The sequence below is a fragment of the Euprymna scolopes genome, chromosome 7, assembly GCF_053919585.1.
Source record: "Euprymna scolopes isolate OS-2025 chromosome 7, ASM5391958v1, whole genome shotgun sequence".
NCBI classification, from domain to species: Eukaryota; Metazoa; Mollusca; class Cephalopoda; order Sepiida; family Sepiolidae; genus Euprymna; species Euprymna scolopes.
The window spans coordinates 148052762-148071964 of record NC_136488.1 but is presented as its reverse complement, the minus strand read 5'-3'; the positions used below and the strand labels follow the sequence as shown (position 1 = coordinate 148071964).

Sequence of the window (19203 nt, the reverse complement as noted above, 5' to 3'; positions counted from 1 at the left end):
GGTGAATAACCGAGGTGTCTGCAGTCACCCTAATTTTGGTAAATATTGGCCAAGGGAATTGAGTGCTTTGTTTAGTATGTATGTATATATATATATATATATATATATATATATATATACATACATATGTATAAGGAATGAAAAAATATACCAGCGGTGGTTGACGTTATGTTTAAAGAAAAAATAAAAAAAACCGAATGAAATTATTAAAAAATCAACGTTTCGTCCTTGTTTCAGAGGACATCTTCAGGATAATTGAAATAAAAATGTGATAAAAGAAAAAGTCATAGATCGTGCGAAAAAAGACAGTTTTTTAAAATCCAAACCATGTCGGGAAAGGACGAATATGTGTGCGTATGGGAAGGTTGTTTGATGTCTATATATACACTTTTAAAATGCATTTAAAATAAATATGTACATTTTTTTTTTTTTTTTTTTTTTTTTTTTCTTCTTCTGCGAAACTACTCATTTTCCTGAAACATTCAAAGAAAAACGGACATATTCGTCCTTTCCCGACATGGTTTGGATTTTAAAAAACTGTCTTTTTTCGCACGATCTATGACTTTTTCTTTTATCACATTTTTATTCCAATTATCCTGAAGATGTCCTCTGAAACAAGGACGAAACGTTGATTTTTTAATAATTTCATTCGGTTTTTTCTATTTTTTCTTTAAACATATATATATATATATTGCACGAATTCCATTTTTTTTTTTTTTTAAACCGACCTAAATACTAATTGAGAGACTAAAAATAACTTTAATTACTAGTTTTAAATTGATTATTTGACAGACAAGTTTTTCTTTTAAAGTTATTTTTAAGTTAGATTATAGTGTAATAACCCAAACCAGTTTTGAACGAATGAGATTAATTATTTCACAATAAATCTAAGAATTTTAAATTAATTTTGAAATTATTTATGCATGCCAAATAATGGCCTTGTCATGTATTGTAAGGGGCTACTTATAGTAGAAGTTGGGTTTAGGTGGGCAGTTTTTACTGTTGGGAGGGGGGTAAACAGGGAGCAGAAAGGTAATTCAAAAAGCAAATAGGATTTTTTCTTCAGACTATCAAAGTAAAATTTTTCCAGCATCTAGAGATCTCTACAGTGAAGAAGTGGGGTTTGGCAGCAAATCTTGGTACAGTTTAGGAAACATGGAACAGAAAAGGAATTCCAAAGACAAGCTGGTCAGATGAAAGAATCTGTTAGAGTAGAAATTTTTCTGGCATCTAGAGACCTCTACAGTGAAGATATGCACTTTTTTTTTTTTTTTCTAGTTGGGTTGGTTGGAAGTGTTTAAATTAAGGGGTATAAGTGTACTGAGTTTATCAAAACCTTCATTTCCTGTTATCGGATAGTACTAAACAGATCACGGTTTGAAGATACTGGTTTTCAGGTCTAAAATGCACCAAACATTAATGCTATTGTTTTTTTTCCCCCCTTCTCTTTGCAAAACTCAATCATGTTCTACAAAAACAATTTTCCTGTATAAAAAAAAAAAGCAAACCAAACACCATGAATAAATATTTGAATATATTAAGAACTTGAAACAAAACCTTTTTCAAAATTATTGGGTTTGGCATTAAGTAACCCGAAAATGGTTGATATGCTATAAAAAAAAAAAAAAAAAAAAAAAAAAAAACCAAGAAAATCATAGGATCAGTTGAAATATGCAGCTGATCTAGAAGTTGACTTGCTTTCGGTGGTGAATTGGGGTAGAAAATGTGTCAAGTTTTGAGACTTTGCGGTGAACAAAGATGGCGGCATAGTTCAGATCAGTAACCAAGATGGCGACCAAGAATCAAATGTGGTTCGTGGCATAGCAAACGGCGAACTGATTGAATCCAAAATTCAACAATTTTTATAATTTTGTTGTTTAGCACAGCTGTTGGTTATAAAAATGATTGGCGAATCCATTCGTCTCGTACCCCCACCACTTTGCCTGATGGGGAAGGTCTCCTAGCGGCGTCACGCGGCTACATGGAGACAGGGTAGTACAAGTCAAGGATTCGTCACTTGACACTCAGCCCAACAGGTGAGGGGCCGGGAACCAGCACCTGTTGGACTGAGGTACGCCGCCTGGGTAATACCTAGGAGGTCTACCCTCCCAGGCTTTGCCACCGGGCTTTTCGGTGGGGCAAGTTTATTGCTTGCTGCCTGAGGCGCCCTGACCAGGGAATGCCGACGGGGTTACTCAGGCAATTTTTAAAATTGCAGGAGTGCCCCTTCTTTAGAGGAGCCTGTGGGGTTCCCACTTTCCGGCCTTGTGCCACATATTGCTGATGTGGGCAGTAATTAAATATATACCTCCATCACAAGTCAAAAGCATTTTACACCTTTTATTTAATCCTTTTAAGATAGCTCGTCTTTCAATCGTAGGTGTGGCTTTCTTCCTGAGATTCTTAAGAGAGAAAAAAAATCAACCTTGAAACTTTTTTTTTATATCACATCAAATCTTTCAGACAACCCCCTTCTCTGCTTCCCAATTTACACAAAAGGTCAGGGTGAATGACCTATGTGTATGCAGTGACCCTATCTTCCTTAAATATTGGCCAAAGTATTCATTGCTCTTTCTACATCCTATAAAATTGGTTCTCTCACTTCAAACACTTTTTCATATCTGAGATGATTTTCAATCTCTACAAGTCTACTATGTATGGAGTACAGTTGTTATATTGATTTGGTGATACTCTTCCATTTGAGGGTTCTTCATACACAGAAACATATCTAATTTGATTGGCTGTAACCTTTCTTCTTTGCACCCTCCCTCTCACAGACATGATATTACTAGTCTCAGTCTTTGTGTTCCTCTGGCCTTGGAGGGGAGACTAAAACTTGTTGCTATGGTTTCAAATGATCTGAAATAACAGCAAGGGGAGACTTGATTCCAAATATTTCTAATGTTATGTCTCCCCTCTTTAGTTTTCATACATAAAATTGCACAGTGTATGAGGATTATTTGATACAGGAGATATTCATAATCGTTCCCTATTTCCAAAAGAGGGAAGATATAAGATATGAGAAATATTTGGAATCAAGTCTCCCCTTGCTGTTATTTCAGATCATTTGAAACCATAGCAGCAAATTTAAGTCTCCCCTCCAAGCCCAGAGGTTTGGGAAATATATATGACAATTATGTTACACAGAATTTTTTGTGTTTCATTCTTGAGAGGATTTACTATTGTATGGAATTGATGTTACTGCATTTTTTTTTTGTTTATGTACTGTGGAAAATTCTGTTTAACTTATATTTTCAAAGCTTATTACCTCGCCTATTGATCACTGAAATGCTGAAACTAGATGCATAAAAATTTGTAGTTATATGGAATATATACATACAGTACTTTTAATGATACCTAAAAATGCACAAGCTTTTTTTTAAGTATGAAAAAATATAAAATATTTGAGTACCAGATGAGATGAAAAAAAGGAAAAATATTTTTCCACATAAAGAGTTGAAGCTATTGTCTATCCGTTTGTTCACAAACTTCTAATGTTTTGAAAATGGACCCCCATAAACATAAATTCTTAAACCTAGTGCACTCAAATAAGTATATTGCATTTTGATCAAAGCAAGTACAGCATAATTGTATGTCTACATTCACACTTGACATTCATAAAAAGGAAGTAGTCTTTTACTTTATTTTATTTATAACTTAAAAAAGGATAGAAATGAAATAAGAATATAGATATAAGTAATGAATTCAAATTCTTGAAGCAGGAGTGCATAGGGTTCTTCATGGATTTCAGGTAAATACTGAGGATGCCTTAAGGGGATTAAAAACATTAGACATTCCCAACTAATACATCCTTGAACCCCACCTCCAAAATCAAGAATTGTGGAAAAAAAAAAAAAAAAAAAAAAAAAAAATTGGAAAGGCAATGATATGAACTGGATGCAAAAGTATATAGGTGTTCTCAATCAATCCTTGTTGATCAAACGTTGTCATTAAAAAGGAAATGGACATACTACTAGTACAATATAAAACCATAAAATCTCCTTTTATAATCAAAACCAGTGTAAATTTATGTCTCTCTCTCTCTCTCTCTCTCTCTCTCTATATATATATATATATATATATATATATATATATATATATAAAATAAATTGTGTGTTTATATACTCCTATAAACTTTTTTTTTCTTTGTGTATTGATATTCATATTAACCCTTTTTTCCCATTTATTCAAAAACAAAGTACAACTTTATGGGTGGTGGGATTGCATTGGAACCGCAAAAATTCTAGCTAATTTGCATACTCTTTTAAACATTCATTAAAAATTTTTTAAATTTTTTTATTTCCTATTTTGTTTTCTTATTCAGTAATCATCTTTAGTTATTATATGTAATTATATTCATGCAGATATTCTACATGATTTATACTTACGTAGTATTTGTGTAAAAAGGTTATAGTAAACACAAACCTCTTTCCATATATATTTATATGTGTATATATGTATGTTTAACATATTTTGCCTACCAAACTCCTGTCAGTTTTTGGTCTAGACATGAAACTTAATACATAGGGTATTCAAACTCATGCGAAACTTTATATTTGGGTTTTAGCTTGGGAAAATCAGTGTAAAAAGAGTGAAAATTGTCAGGTGAAGGTTGAATAGCATTACAAATAGTCATGCATAATAGCTATTGGTTCATGTTTTAATTTTTAGCCTTGCAGTAAAAATGTCTTCATAGCTCAGACATTAACGTCCAAGATAAAAGTAAATTGTAAGCTAAACGTTTTGGTTACAATTCTTGGTGACGCACAAGTCATTTTTTAAATCCTTACTATATATTAGGTCCAATATAGTATTTTACAACCGGGCCATGTCGGGTGGTCTGCTAGTGTGTATGTACAAATACAATATCTAAAAATATTTGATGCTTTGTGATGTGAAAAATTTTTTCAAGTATTGTGCTTGTATTTTACTTCTTCAAATCAATCCTTGCTAAGAAGTCTTAAAATGAAGACAAAACGTTCCTGAATAGGTAAATAATTTTGGTTTTTCATTATTTGCATATGGCTGCCGGAACAAACATATGACATTGAGTTTTCTATGAACTTTTTTCTTCTTGCAGCATTGTATTGTCATGCATTTTTTTTTTCTTTCTAAGCAAAGTATTTCTAATTTTTCTGAAGAGTATATGCACGAAAAGAGATGGTATTGACATAATCGTTTGTTTCTGCACAAAGAAACTGATCTAAAAAATGTACTAAAATGTTAACATGCTGGAGGAAATGTTTTACATGAAAAAAATATTTGGATCTTGAAATATACTGTTATATATATATATGAGAGAGAAAGGATGAAAGGTTAACAATTATTAATCTGCTTCATAGGAAGAAACATAAAATCAAATTGTGTGTACGATCGTTTCGGAAACTATATGCATTTATTCACTTAATATTTACAAATGAAATCTTGAAATATTTTTAGAATGTTGTCTCCTCATCAACATAAATGGTTAAGATTGGGAAATCTATACTCCTGTAAATTTTTTTTTTCTATTAAAGCAAATATAAACTTGGAATCTAGCAGGTGTAAATCAAACTAATGTGTATCCTTTACGCATGCGTACATATTTATGTTTAAGTCGGTTAATTTGAAGTCTAAGCTCAGATGGTAGCGAATACCACTGGAAAGCTAAATGTTATGGTTTCAATTCTAGCTGATAGCACCAAAGGAATTCCTTTTTTGTTTTTATTAACTCTTTAAATCATTACTATATATTAAGTACAATATAATAATCAATGAAAAATTGGCTCTATAATGATAAATACAAACTTTGCATAAATATATATATAAGCATATTTTATGATAGGGCAGGCAGTCTGCTAGTGTGTGTGTGTGTATATATATATATATATATATATATGTGTGTGTGTGTATATATATACATACACACACACACTTTTAACCTCCTTAATATCGCGTTTTCTAAAATAGTTACATTTATTTTCTGTTTAAATTACACCAATCTCCCTTTGGGGTAGGAGGAAACTTAATAAAATGGAAATGGTTACATTTAATGTGGTTAATGTTTTCATATTTTCGTATGTTTTGTAAATGTGTCAATCTTAATTCCGTATCTTTGAATGGTGGTTGCTGTCACATGAGAAACAAGTTTTTCATATAATCGTCTGGCTTTTCTATTGACAATTCTTAAGGGAGTGTCAGATTCAGCAATTTAGGTTTTAGAATTTGCAAATCATTTTACTCTTGAAAAAAACAATGTATTATCTGAATATTTTATGTAATTTATGTAACATAATTTTTAAATTTTTTTCCTCCTGCTTTGTCTCTTTCTTATATATATATATTTATCTTTTATATTAGAACTTATCGATAATAAAAAGCTCAATATACTAGATAGAACAATTAAAAGAAAAAACAAAAATTGATGAAAATAAAAATTGAATGAATTACAATATCCACAAAAAATTCAAACACTGACGGAATGATAAAAAATAAAAACTTATTAATATCCATAAATTTCATGGATTAATAAATATTTATATATTAGTAATTCATTCAATTTTTATTTTCATCATCAGTTTTGCTTATGTGTACAAGTATCTGAAAATACAGAAAAATATTTGATGGAATGAAAAGATCATGTTAAAAAAAAAAAAAATCATAAATTGATCAAGTAATTTTATTTTTATAAAGAAAATCATTTTTAAAGATTTTTAAGTGAATAAGAAATCGTAGGTATTACAAAGTTGATCTTGTAAGTTTGAATTATAGTTCTAGTTTGTTTCTTCAAGATGGTGATGCAAGACAATTTCTCTTTGCTTGCTCATAAAATTTGATTTTTAATAAAACTACTTGATCAAGTTACATGATTTTTGGAATATGACATTTTTGTTTTCTCATGAGTACATATACCTTCCAGATTTTTATTTTATTTTTTTTTTTTTAATAAGAATCCATTTCTCTTCATGCAACACATGTCCTCAACCCTTCACAATATACAAATTATCAGTTAATCAAGATTCCAAGATCAACTTTTAATGAATTTTCTTTAGATTATCTCTTTCATGCATTTTACAAACGTGTTTTATTTTCTATATTTTTGTAGGGAACAAGGAACCATTGTATAAATGCCAGAATATGTGTAAGCAATGTTTATTAGAAAAAGCAACATCATCTATTGAAACTAAGTTGCAACAATATGTCCAGGTAAGAATTTGTTTGTATTGTGCATCTCGTTTTAATCAATCTCATGTCTTTAAAAAATCTCACAAAAGATGTATAGGTAAATTGAAGGAACAGGTGACTTGAAGTTCGCAGAAAAGTGTCGGATACAAATTTTGGATGATACTTAATGATTTTTTTCTTTCCCCTAAAATATTGTTTCATTTTGAATTTGTTTAATATTCTGAAATACTAGCAGGCTGCTTGGCGCTGCCTGGTCGTAAGGTACGCTTAATGATATTTTAATTCATGCAGATTGCATGTTAATTATTATAAATCATTCTCTATTGATTATTATATTAAACCTAATCTATAGTAGTGAGATCAAAACTATATATCTCTCATAAAATAGATGTTTTTGTTTATTAATTCTATTGATCTCTTCCAAATAACGGTCTTCACTTCTGGCATATTTATTGTAAGTCTGAGTACTTACCAATCCTTCTGGAATCATCTTCAGGGATAGATTAATCTAACTGGTTTTGAACAATTCATAAAATTTTTTGTAAGTTGGAAAGGATCAAAAATAGACGTTTTTTGTCTATTCTATTTTATGTAATGAAATATGGTGTGTGAGCAAAAAAAAAAAAAAAAAAGTGGTAGTAGGCAGGCAGAGGTCTTAGTACAATTCCTTTCTTTATTGATTTTCTCTCTATTCTTTCATATGCTTCTGCTATGGTAGATATCTCAAGAACACTTCAAATCCTACCATCACTTGAAACTGGCAATACCTCCAAACCCAACTGTAAACAAATGCTGATTGTACCTGTGCAATGTCATCTGACAAAGGCATTAGAAAAAAATCTTATCTACTTTTGGTTTGCAATAAAAAATTTTATTACAGCGCTGAATGCAGATATAACCTCAATGACTTGGCCAATGTAAAGTTGGTGTCATTGTAGACAGCAACTCCTTGTCCTTGATGCTCATAACTGAAGATATCCTGAGATGGTTCTTCATCACAACTGCAGGAGTTATTTAAATGTTCAACAGATTCACTAAGGGACTTATTCTTTTTTGTTCTTGTTGCTTTGGAGGTGGAAATTAATCAACTGGATTTCTTAAGTAGTCAGAGAGAGCAGCTTCTAGTTGAACTTTATTTCCACTGGTGTTGATTTTGACACCTAACACAACCTTGAGATATCTCCATTCAAGTTTATCAAAAGCACCTGATAGAACATATAGGTCTCGGGGGGGGGGGTACTTCTACAGTTTATCACCGAAAATGGAGACGTGTTTTTTTTTTTGTTTTTTTTTTCGTGCACCTGTCGTTAAAATCCGAGGGAGATCAGTATTTTAAACTATGATTGAAGTATGAAATAAATAACAAAAAATTAAACTAGATAATTATTTTTCAGTTTCATTTAAATTAATTTGTTGTCGACCCTTTAAAGTTGCTTTAATCGAAAAAAGTTTTCATTAAAGTTATTTGTTCGGGGGGGGGGGGGTCTATTTTATAAAAATCCAATGTTGCTTTCGTTACAAAATTGTTTTACTAAAATTATATTTTATTATGCAAACTTTTCAATAAATGTTTTTACAATTATATTTTGATATACAGTAAATGTTTTGGTTTTCAACTGGCGCTTGCCCAGTTTAGACAATTATGAAATGTCATTTTCAATGATAAAAATATCTATAAATTTCATGAAAAACTTTCCCCATTTTCATTAATTAAATCAAAACATTTTCAATTAAATAATTACAGATATGTTCTTTCATTTTCTTCATTTACTTTTTTTCATAGTTCTTTCCAGAAGTAATTAATATCAGGTTAATTTTTTTGTTATTTCTAACTTCGGTCATAGTTTAAAATGCTGATTTCTCCCGATTTTAATAACGTGCGTGAAAAAAATGGTGTCTCCATTTTTGGTGATAAACTGTAGAAGTACCGTCTCGGGAATTATTAAAAAAATTAAATTATTTTACAATGAAGTTAATTTTTTCATTTATGCGCCACATGCACATAACTTAATATTTTCAGTTATTTTTTAATTAATGTACAGTGTAATTAAAAAATAATTTTACAGAATCTTCAAATTTATCAAAAACGTTCAATAGAACATAAACAATAAAAATGCACATTTTTACGTGAAATTAATTTTATTTACACATGACTTGTTGCATGTAACTTAAAACCGATCTATATTTTGTGAATTTTTTTTTTTTTGTAAGTAATGTAACTATACAGTCTAATAAAAAATAAAATAATTTAACAAATGCATAAGAACATAAGAGAAATAAGTAAACAAAAAAATAAGGCACTTTTTTTTTTTTTTTTTTTTTGTTTAAAATGTACCAATTTAATTTTTAAAAGATAATTTTACAATGCTGAAGTTTATCCAACCGAAAGAAGATAAAGCAAAGAACATCTGAAAGTTTGAAAGAAGATATAAACAATTGAAATTATTTTTTACATTGTAAATTTTCATTTCTTTTATTTACGTACTTGTTGCACTAAAAATATTATTTTAAACAATAACTTTCTATAACTTTTAAATAAACAAAAACAAATCCATAGTGAAACAAGTTGTTTTCGTTGGGTCGTGCGGCTCAGGCTCATTCGTGCTGACAGTTGATTTTCGTGATGATACTTTGGTCACTTGGCATTAAGTTGTAAATCTGTGTAGGTACACTTTTATTAGTGGCGCTCCTTGATTTATGAGTATAATGAGTAATATGACACTAACAGATTATTCAAGAGGGGATATTTCTCTACAAAACTGCAATTTTCAGGATTTTTTTCAATTGAATTTTTCATATTTCTTTCACTGAAGTTTTCAAGTTGGATTTTTTTGTGAAAAACAACTTAAAAACCCTTTAAGCTCACCATATTGATAAGTGACCATTTTTCTTTAAAATGGTACTATTTTTTTATACCTAGAGACTTACAATATCGTGTGCACCAAATTTGAAAAATATCAATATTTTGTGTAAATAAAATAAAGCCGCATTCACCAAAATTAGTGACATAACTTGAAGTAACCTGGAAAAAAAACTATTAAACACAAGAAAACAAATTATATATCTATAAAGCAAAAAAGATTAAATTTTATTTAAATCCAAACTTTATCAAAATAGCACAAATAATAAACGAGATATTGCAAGTTGAAGTTAAGGGAAATTAACTTTACCAGTTTTCGCATCCTAAACTAGGCTAGTTTGGGATACCTATTCGTAAGCATAAAAACACACTTGAGAGGGAAGATGATCTATAAATTTTAGTTTTACTAGTAATTGAAAATAAATATTTATTACTACCAACAGTGGAACATTGTTTTGAACAAAATCAAATCAAAAGCTAAATAAAGGAATCGTTTTTGGCATTGGAAAATATGCACAAATTTTCTGATATCCCCCAAAATACCGATATTTCCGATTGATCGTCCCAACCCTAATGGTGACCCTCCAAAATATCAAAGGGAGGCTAACAGGGCTTACACTTGGTCTAATGGTGACCTGGTGAGGGCGTTCACCTCCCTGAGGTATTATACGCATTTATATGAATACATATAGCACCTAGTATTTGCAAACGGTCAATTATCTGGTACTGGCTAGACTGAACATTGTTTAACTTCAATGAATTAGAACCTACAAAGGGCAAAATTCCTACAAGTTAAAACCAACAAATATCAAATAAGTGCAGGAGATGTGTAACTTCTTCATCAACGATAAATTACTTAGAATAAAGGAACACATTGAAGATATGAATGATGACCATGTTATAATCGGCTGGAAAGGAGCCCTATGATATTGTTTCCTAGATATGCAGCTCTAGGAAAGAAGCTTTTCTCATGGAGTTTTCTTTTCGTTTTAGGCACAGATAGAGTAAGGGGAGTTGTTAGAGTTTGTGTAAATCAATAGCCAAAGGATAGCTGACCAGTGAAAATAGCAGCAGCCATTAAAGCATGTATGCAAATTAGCATTAGCTTGCATCAATAAAAAGAAAAATACACCCCGTGCATGACCGAGGGAGAAACAGCGCGCACCAGGGTAGATAGACGTGTAAACATAAGAGCGAGAAATCACTGTCTGCCGCTATTATCTGTTGGTGGGGAGACTAAGACTTTTTAAAAAGTGTGTGTGTGTGTGTGTGTGTGTGTGTGTGTGTGTGTGTGTGTGTAAGAGAGAGAAAAAAAAAAGAAAAAACACGTTGGAAATATAACATTGTTTTGGAGGAATTACAAATGTATTTCACTTGCATTTTGAAAAGAAAAAAGTAAGATTTTTCTTTTTTCCTTTTTTGTTTGTTCCTGCAATGTTATATTAGCAGCGGTTGTAACCAGACAAGGGTTTGCGATAAATGTTGGGCGGGGGGCATAGATTGAAGCTCAGCTGAGCACCTGCCATAAAAATGATAGAGCAGAGATGGATTTGCCATATCTCTTCTGAACTAAAGAGGTAGTTGTGAGAAGAGAATATTGCCCACTAGATTTCGAAGCAAGTTTTGGATCCTGTCAAGGCAGGAAAGGGTGCTCTGAGCATGTGATATTATCTAGACTTTGTATAGGACATGAATATCACTCCTTACTTTTGAGGAAGCAACTCCAGTTTGCATACCATGCATAAGACCTATATGATAAGTCATGTATAAACAATTTGTCTTGACCTAGAACATTCTCAACAAAAATATTACAAAACAAACTTGAGGGAGTTTTTTTTTACACGTAGGAGTCACCACTTATCAAGGCCCGGAGGCCACTTGAGGATAACTGTTCATGAATGTGCAGTAGTCAATGGGACAATATTGTAGTAATCGTTGATAGTGGAAATTTGGTAAATTGGATTACTTAAGGGGACGGCACATCAAGAACTTGATCTTCATGTAAATTCATGAAAAATATTTTAATATTTAAAAGGAGCTGGTATTCATAACAGAATCTAACAGAATTTGTAATTTATACAAACTTTCAAGGGTTGATATGTCTTGAAGTAAAAACTGAAGAAAACATGAATAAAGAAAACAAGACATTAAGCACAGCATATTTTTTTCTTTTTTTTTTCCACTAGAATGACTGAAGTCAGTATTAAATGACCTGAAAAAATTTGATATGCTGATAAATTAAACAAAACAAGACTGAGGCCAAAAATGTCACTGTAGATTTGTTTAGTCATTATTTCTGAATTCATTATTTTTCAATTCATTGTCCTGCCATCTTTTCTAAAAGGTGACCCTCCTCCTCCTTCTCAAATATTGCTACTCATGAAATTTTTAATAAAATTCACAATCCTTTCACAGATCCAACCATATTTGATATAAATAAACTTTAGTTTAGGCTGGACCTAAATTTGATACAAATAAAGGTACTTTTGCATTTATCAACCCGCGAATTTCACAAAGTTGCTTGGGTGTGTCCGGTAGATGATGGCAAGAACCGGAAATGGTCAACAAGTAGTTTTCTGGATATTAAGACATTTTTTCCAATGTATTACTTAGTGAATTTCAGCGGTCATCACCATTCTTAACATGGAGAAGGTGAGGGATTGTAGCCATCTGTGTTTTGTTTAATAATAGGGGTAGGCTATAGAAACAAAATTTTTCAAATAAATGCCAAAAGTGGCTTATTACCTTCATTTATATGTAAATAGATGGGAACAAGTGATTTTTTTTTTTTCAAAACGGATCAAAATTGGAGGGTCGCTGGCCCCAAACGTGATTTGACCGCGTCAATGCGTGAAAATGGCCCAAATTTCGCCCCCGAACACACTTAATCATTTATTGAAAGCCACAGGGTGTATTTTTGACTATAAATGCATTTGTATCATTAAATCTAACATTCCCATTGGCTATCCCACAAGTATAGGGCTTTTTAGGATATCTCAGAGTCCAAAATGAGTCAAAATTACCCCAAAATTAGCCAAAAATGGTCAGAAATCATGGATTTTCCAAAATGCACCTCCCAAGCCACACAGGGTGCAATTTTTGACCATAAATGGCTCTATATCATTAAATCTAACATTCTCACTGGCTATCCCACCTATATAGGGCTTTTCAAGGTATCTTAAGGGTCCAAAATGGGTCAAATTTACCCAAAAATTAGCCAAAAATGAACGAAAATCACGGATAATCCCCAAAATGCAGGTATTATCTCATCGGACTCCTATAAACACTCCTGTATGGCTTTTTACAGTTGGAAGACTGAAATAACCACACTGTTATCTTATCCATTTGTATTTAGGGTATTTAGAGATCTTTGGGGGATGTAAAAAGGGTCAAAACAATCCAAAAATGACAAAATTACGCTTTACGGTACATAACATATGAATCATTAGTTCATTCATCAATGATACTTTTTAGAAACATCGTAACTTTACTACATCAGCTTTTCAGAAAGTAATTAATTGTAAATTGAACATTGAATGTCAATAAAATGCTGTCCAAGAAGAGTCTGAATTCATATTGTTCTCATAGTTACCCCAAAATTGATGAAAATGGCCCTCGATTCGCTATTTCTCGATTTGTAACCAATATATTGAATAACTTGATAAAAGGTATGAGTAATTAGCAAAGGAATTATTTTGTTATTTCAAGACACAGCTTCACTTCACATTACTTTAAAATCATTCAACAGTAAAATATCAATATAATGCATTAAAGAGCTCGTCAATCACATCATTATTCTCTAGCACAAATACTGGTTTTCGTCTTGTCAAGTTCCATGCACCAATGACATTGCACGACAAAAATTGAATTTTCAATGTCTTCTGCTTCTTCAATTCGGGAAGGATACTGCCATGTTTTCTTTCTATTGTCGTTGGGAAGTGGTTCCAAATATTCTACAATGTATTCATCAATCCCAATTTTCTCCCGTGTCATACCAACAAACCACTCTCTGCCTTTCTGCATTGATTGACTCCTGGAAATTCCGTGCACCAGTTCGCAGATTGTAAATGACATATGTTTGGGTGGCGATCTCGGTACATGGGACAGTGCTATGGATTGTACCCGATCTGTTTAATGAGTAGTTCAAATTGTTTGAGGTATCATGCTCTGGCAATTGGTCACTTATATCCTCCACTTCAAATTGATCATCGTCCAAATCCAAACGATTGTGCAGTTCTTGCTCTGCCAGAAACCGTTCATGTTCCATATCGACGTGGAAAATGTCAATGAGCCATTTGCGAGAGAGAGACTTTTGATCGACAAAGAATCTTCGTTCATGTACATCAAATTCATCAGGATTCACATCTTTTGAAAGTATATTGAGAAGGACATGGTGCTCTCGTTTCCATTTAATCATATTCACACATCTGGAACCCTTTGTTTTGTAGACATCTTTGTTGTAAATTTTTAGCGATCGATCAAGTTTATGCTTTATCCCAGGTATTGTAACATAACGAACATCACTTCCAAAGGCTTTGTAGTAATCGCAAGGAGAACTGGTGAATATGATTTTTCTGTGTCATGGTACCATATTTGGCAGCATGATGTTGCACAGCTTGAACACATTCAGCCTCAGTTGGAAGAGAATCAAGCAGAAGATAAGTCCAATCGTCGTAATTATAATCTTCGTCAGTCTGCCCTGCTATACCAGCCATGTTCATTGCATTTTACTAACTGAAAAAGAAAGCAAAGTTCAATCAAATTCACAATTAATGCAATGTTATCGTGTCTATTTAAAGATGCCATTGCATTGTTACAGAAAGAAAACATTTCCTTATTTGGTAATTTTCCATCTATAACTCAAATTAAGCCCCTTTTTGACAACCTATGTTGATTCTTAGGGACTTTTTGACTCTCTTTGGCTAAATCGGCCATATTTAGACCCTTTTAAAGGTCCTTATACCCCTCATTAACAGTGCAAAAGTTAGGAGAGTGCCTGCTTCAAGCATTTCCCAACAGTTTCTGCCATGTAGAGGTGTCTTTGGGCCCATGGGAGGTGCATTTTGGAAAATCCATGATTTCCGACCATTTTTGGCTAATTTTGGGGTAATTTTGACCCGTTTTGGACTCTGAAATACCCTAAAAAACCCTATACTTGTGGGATAGCCAATGGGAATGTTAGATTTAATGATACAAATGCATTTATAGTCAAAAATACACCCTGTGGCTTTCAATAAGTGATTAAGTGTGTTCGGGGGCGAAATTTGGACCATTTTCACGCGTCGACGTAGTCAAATCACGTTTGGAGCCAGCGACCCTCCAATTTTGACCCGTTTTGAACAAAATCACTTGTTCCCATCTATTTACATATAAATGAAGGTAATAAGCCACTTTTGGCATTTATTTGAAAAATTGTTTCTATAGCCTACCCCTATTATTAAGGCTCACCTGGCCGTTTCCGGTTATTCCCATCTGCTAGGCATACCCGAGTAACTTTATAAAAATCATGGGTCTATAAATGTAGAAGCACCTAAATAAACTTCAGTCTTTACCTGACTTGTCCACGAAGTTTCAGTTATGGATAGCCAACAGTCTTTGTTTTATTGCCATAGAATGATGAATACGTCTGCATACAAAGTGTAAATTTCTCTTGGCATTACTCTAATTTGGACTGTGACATCTCTTTAATTCAGAAGTAATCTGGAGATTGTTTTGCTTTGAGATAATCGCAGATAAGTATCTATATGGGTTACCCGTTTGACTGATGAAACAATCGCCAAAGTGTTCCTGCATATCATAAAACAAAGACTGTTGGACATTCATGACTGAAACTTGGACAAGTGAGGCATAGATTTGCAAACTGTTATTCTTCAGAATTCTCCCCTATATTAAGACAAAAATAAAGCATCTGTATGTGATAAATTGAAAATATCACATTCCAAAATTCACAAAAATTGATCAGGGAGTTTTCTTTTTATAAAGAAAATCAAATTGTATGAGTAACTGAAGACTGTCTTATCCACCATTTTCAAAACAAAGAAATAAATTGAGATAACTCAACAATAATTCAAACTTGCAAGATTTATGTGAATTCTCATCAGTTACTTAAATGATTTTCATTATAAAACTACTAAATCAATTTACATGATTTTTGGAATATATTTTCGTTTTGTCACGGGTATGTAAATCATACAGATTTTTCTTATTTTTGTTTATTTTAATGCGGAAGTAATTCTAGACAAGAGTCAGTTTCTGTTACTAAACATCACCATTCTTTTCTTTTGTTCCTCTTAAGTTATTTTTATTTATTTATTTTTTTTTTTTTACTTCAAATTATGACCCTCACCTACTGGTAAAAAAAATGAAAAAAAAGCATGGAATGCAGAATGTGATCTACTGCAGTGGATTACATAAGTTTTAGTTTGAAATTTCCTGATTATGGTAAAAGGTAGCTGAGGAGTATAATGGCCAAAATGTGAAGATATATATAATTTCTTCCAATTACGTGATTCGCTTGGATTTTACTTGTGCGAATGGAAATTTAACTAACTTTCTTGGATTTGGATTTTTGGATTTTACCGTCATTGGATACTTTACCCTTCACCAGACTATCCTTTCACATGAAATCACTTTTTTATTCACCCTATTCCCTCTGCTTCATTTTTTGTTATCAAGTAAGATCTTTGACTTACTTGTAGTTTCATCAAATACTTTTGCAAGGAAAATCCAATCCCGCATTTTGCTAAATCCTACCCTCTGATGAGAAGGAAAGTATTTCTTCGAAACTCCGCAGATTAAGTACTATCCACTTATTTAGTGTTTCTTTTCAAATCAAATGTTTTTAACTCTTTTTCAAAGTGTTAACTTTTTTTTTTTTTTTTTTAACTACTTGCTCTTATATAGTAGTGTTTGTGTACAACTCTTCTACAGCCCAAACCACTGGACTGATCATGACCAAACCTGGCATGATGGTCACCCACTTAGGGATGGTGCACACTAATTATATATATATATATATATATATATATATATTCAATAGTCCAAACCACTGAACCGATCATGAGAAAACCTGACATGATAATGGTTTCTGACCTAGGAATGGTGCGCACTATTTTTCAAGGTCAAATGTTATGGTTGGGACTTTGCTGTATGCTCAGGTATCTGCAAAGCAGATACCCAAGCGTATAGCAAAATCTTGCGCAAAGCGCAGATATTTGCTAATAGTATCCAATAAGATGAGGAAAATGTGTAAATAAGTGTGAATTATGTTGGTACTTTTTAGAGACTACTATCCATGGTTAACTTGAGTATCTTTGGAAAAATGAAAATGGCTGAATATTTATGATGCTGGTTCTAGTATGGAAATTTGTCTTGTTAAATAAAGGTCTGCATTAAGATACATCAACATGTAGTGCATTTTTTATTGCATAAAGTACTATTTTTTTTTCTTTTGCATAAATCAATACGTTTGATAAAACTGTGCTAATTTGGCAAAAATTGAGATTTTTTTAAATGAAATTTTTTTTTTTTTTATAGGTGGTTACATGTAAATAGTTTGAAAAAGAAACCAGTAAATCATTAAAAACAATATATATATATTTTAGACTTTAGAGTAGGGAATTAATTTCACATAAATTTAGCATAAAATAATCACACACTTCCAGGTAATCAGCCGGTAATGATCACTTTCTTCAGGATCCTTTTTTTAAGGACGTACAAGGTTCCAAAACTACTCTGCATTTTTCTAACATTACCATTTCTAGAACCAACATAGTGAGATTCATCTTGTCAATTGAAAACTAGTTAGTAATTTTCATCCTAGAAGCAGTGCTGTAAATATTTAGCTGTTTTTGTAATTTCATTGAATTTACATGAAGATAATCGAGTCAATCATGGAGAATGATCAATGCAAATCCATTTCTATGTTTGTCTTGTTTTTAGTTTGAAAAAAAAAAATGGCTGATGCAATTGTATTGATGTGCATATATGTAATCACTTTCAGGCTATGCTTGATTTCACTTTCTACACAGAGAGTATCCTGGTCGCTGAAGAATTTCCACAAGAGAAATCTCAAAGTCAAGTGGAAAAGTTGTTAAGTAAGTATGTATACAACTGTGTTCAGAAAAGTATCCTGTCATTTAATAATTTATGATGGAGATTTTGTCATATTCTCAAAGTCAGCCCCCCCCTTTTTTTTTTTTTTTTTTTTTGTAGTTTGTGATTAGCGCTGTGACAACAGCATATTCTTTTCTATTTTGTTTTTTTTCTCAAGTATATATCTGACATGGTTAGATACAACTAATCAACTGAGAACCACATCACTCTATATAAAAAAAAAAAAACAAGATATCAATGGATATATACCTGAGTCAAAACTTGGAAAAAAATATGCTGTTGTCCTAGCCTTAGTGATGAGACAGTTGCAATATTTTTCCTGATTCTAATACCATTTCCAATTCTATTACAATATCTAAATATTTAGCTATGAGTTTTTGTTTAATTTTTAGATTACCATATGAATCCATGGAATATGTGTGTATATATATTTCTGCAAATGTAAAATACCTTGTGGACGGTGGTTTATAGATTTTAGTTCTTGCTGCTTGTTTAAAATCTGAATATTTCTCATTTTGTCATTAGTAACTAGCAATAGTAAATGAAGTTTGAAACAACAATTAAAAGAATAGTTTTTGGCATTAGACAACTTTTACCGATTCTTATACCCCCCACCCCTCAAATTCCAATTACTCGTCCCAATATTACTCATTAGGTGTGTGTTCACGGTGATCTATGAGATCGGAAATTAAGTTTAAATATAATTATATTTTTTACATTCATTAATGGAATAATTCAGTTTGGAAAGTATTGAACTTAAACTTTACAATGTATAAAATATCACTGTCTTCAGTAAATCATTTGTGGTAGATGTTTTTGTTTCGGCATTAAATAATCCAATGTGTTGATATACCATAAAACAAGCTATATCAAACTTCAAAAGTGGTTAGCAGTCACGTTATGGGAAGCAGAACTTTTGATAAGGCAGTGTTTGACAAATAAGCCTGGCTGAGTATCCATTATAAATTGATAATGTATTACAAGTTTATTCAATAGCAGTTGATTACTGACTGAATATCCTCATCGGTGGAGGAGTAAGTGATAAAATATACAAATTGGATTTA

The 19203-nt window shown here is 31.8% G+C and overlaps 1 protein-coding gene across 2 annotated transcripts in view; it reads left to right on the top strand.

Moving 5' to 3' along the window:
* Nucleotides 1-19203, top strand: part of LOC145280047 (RAB7A-interacting MON1-CCZ1 complex subunit 1-like) — a 94427-nt gene that overhangs the window by 54087 nt on the left and 21137 nt on the right. For both annotated transcript variants that reach the window (XM_080131728.1, XM_080131727.1), the window contains exons 2-3: nt 7085-7185; nt 18027-18120. In XM_080131728.1, coding sequence (XP_079987854.1) covers nt 7085-7185; nt 18027-18120 — 195 coding nt within the window. The remainder of the gene's footprint in view (nt 1-7084; nt 7186-18026; nt 18121-19203) is intronic.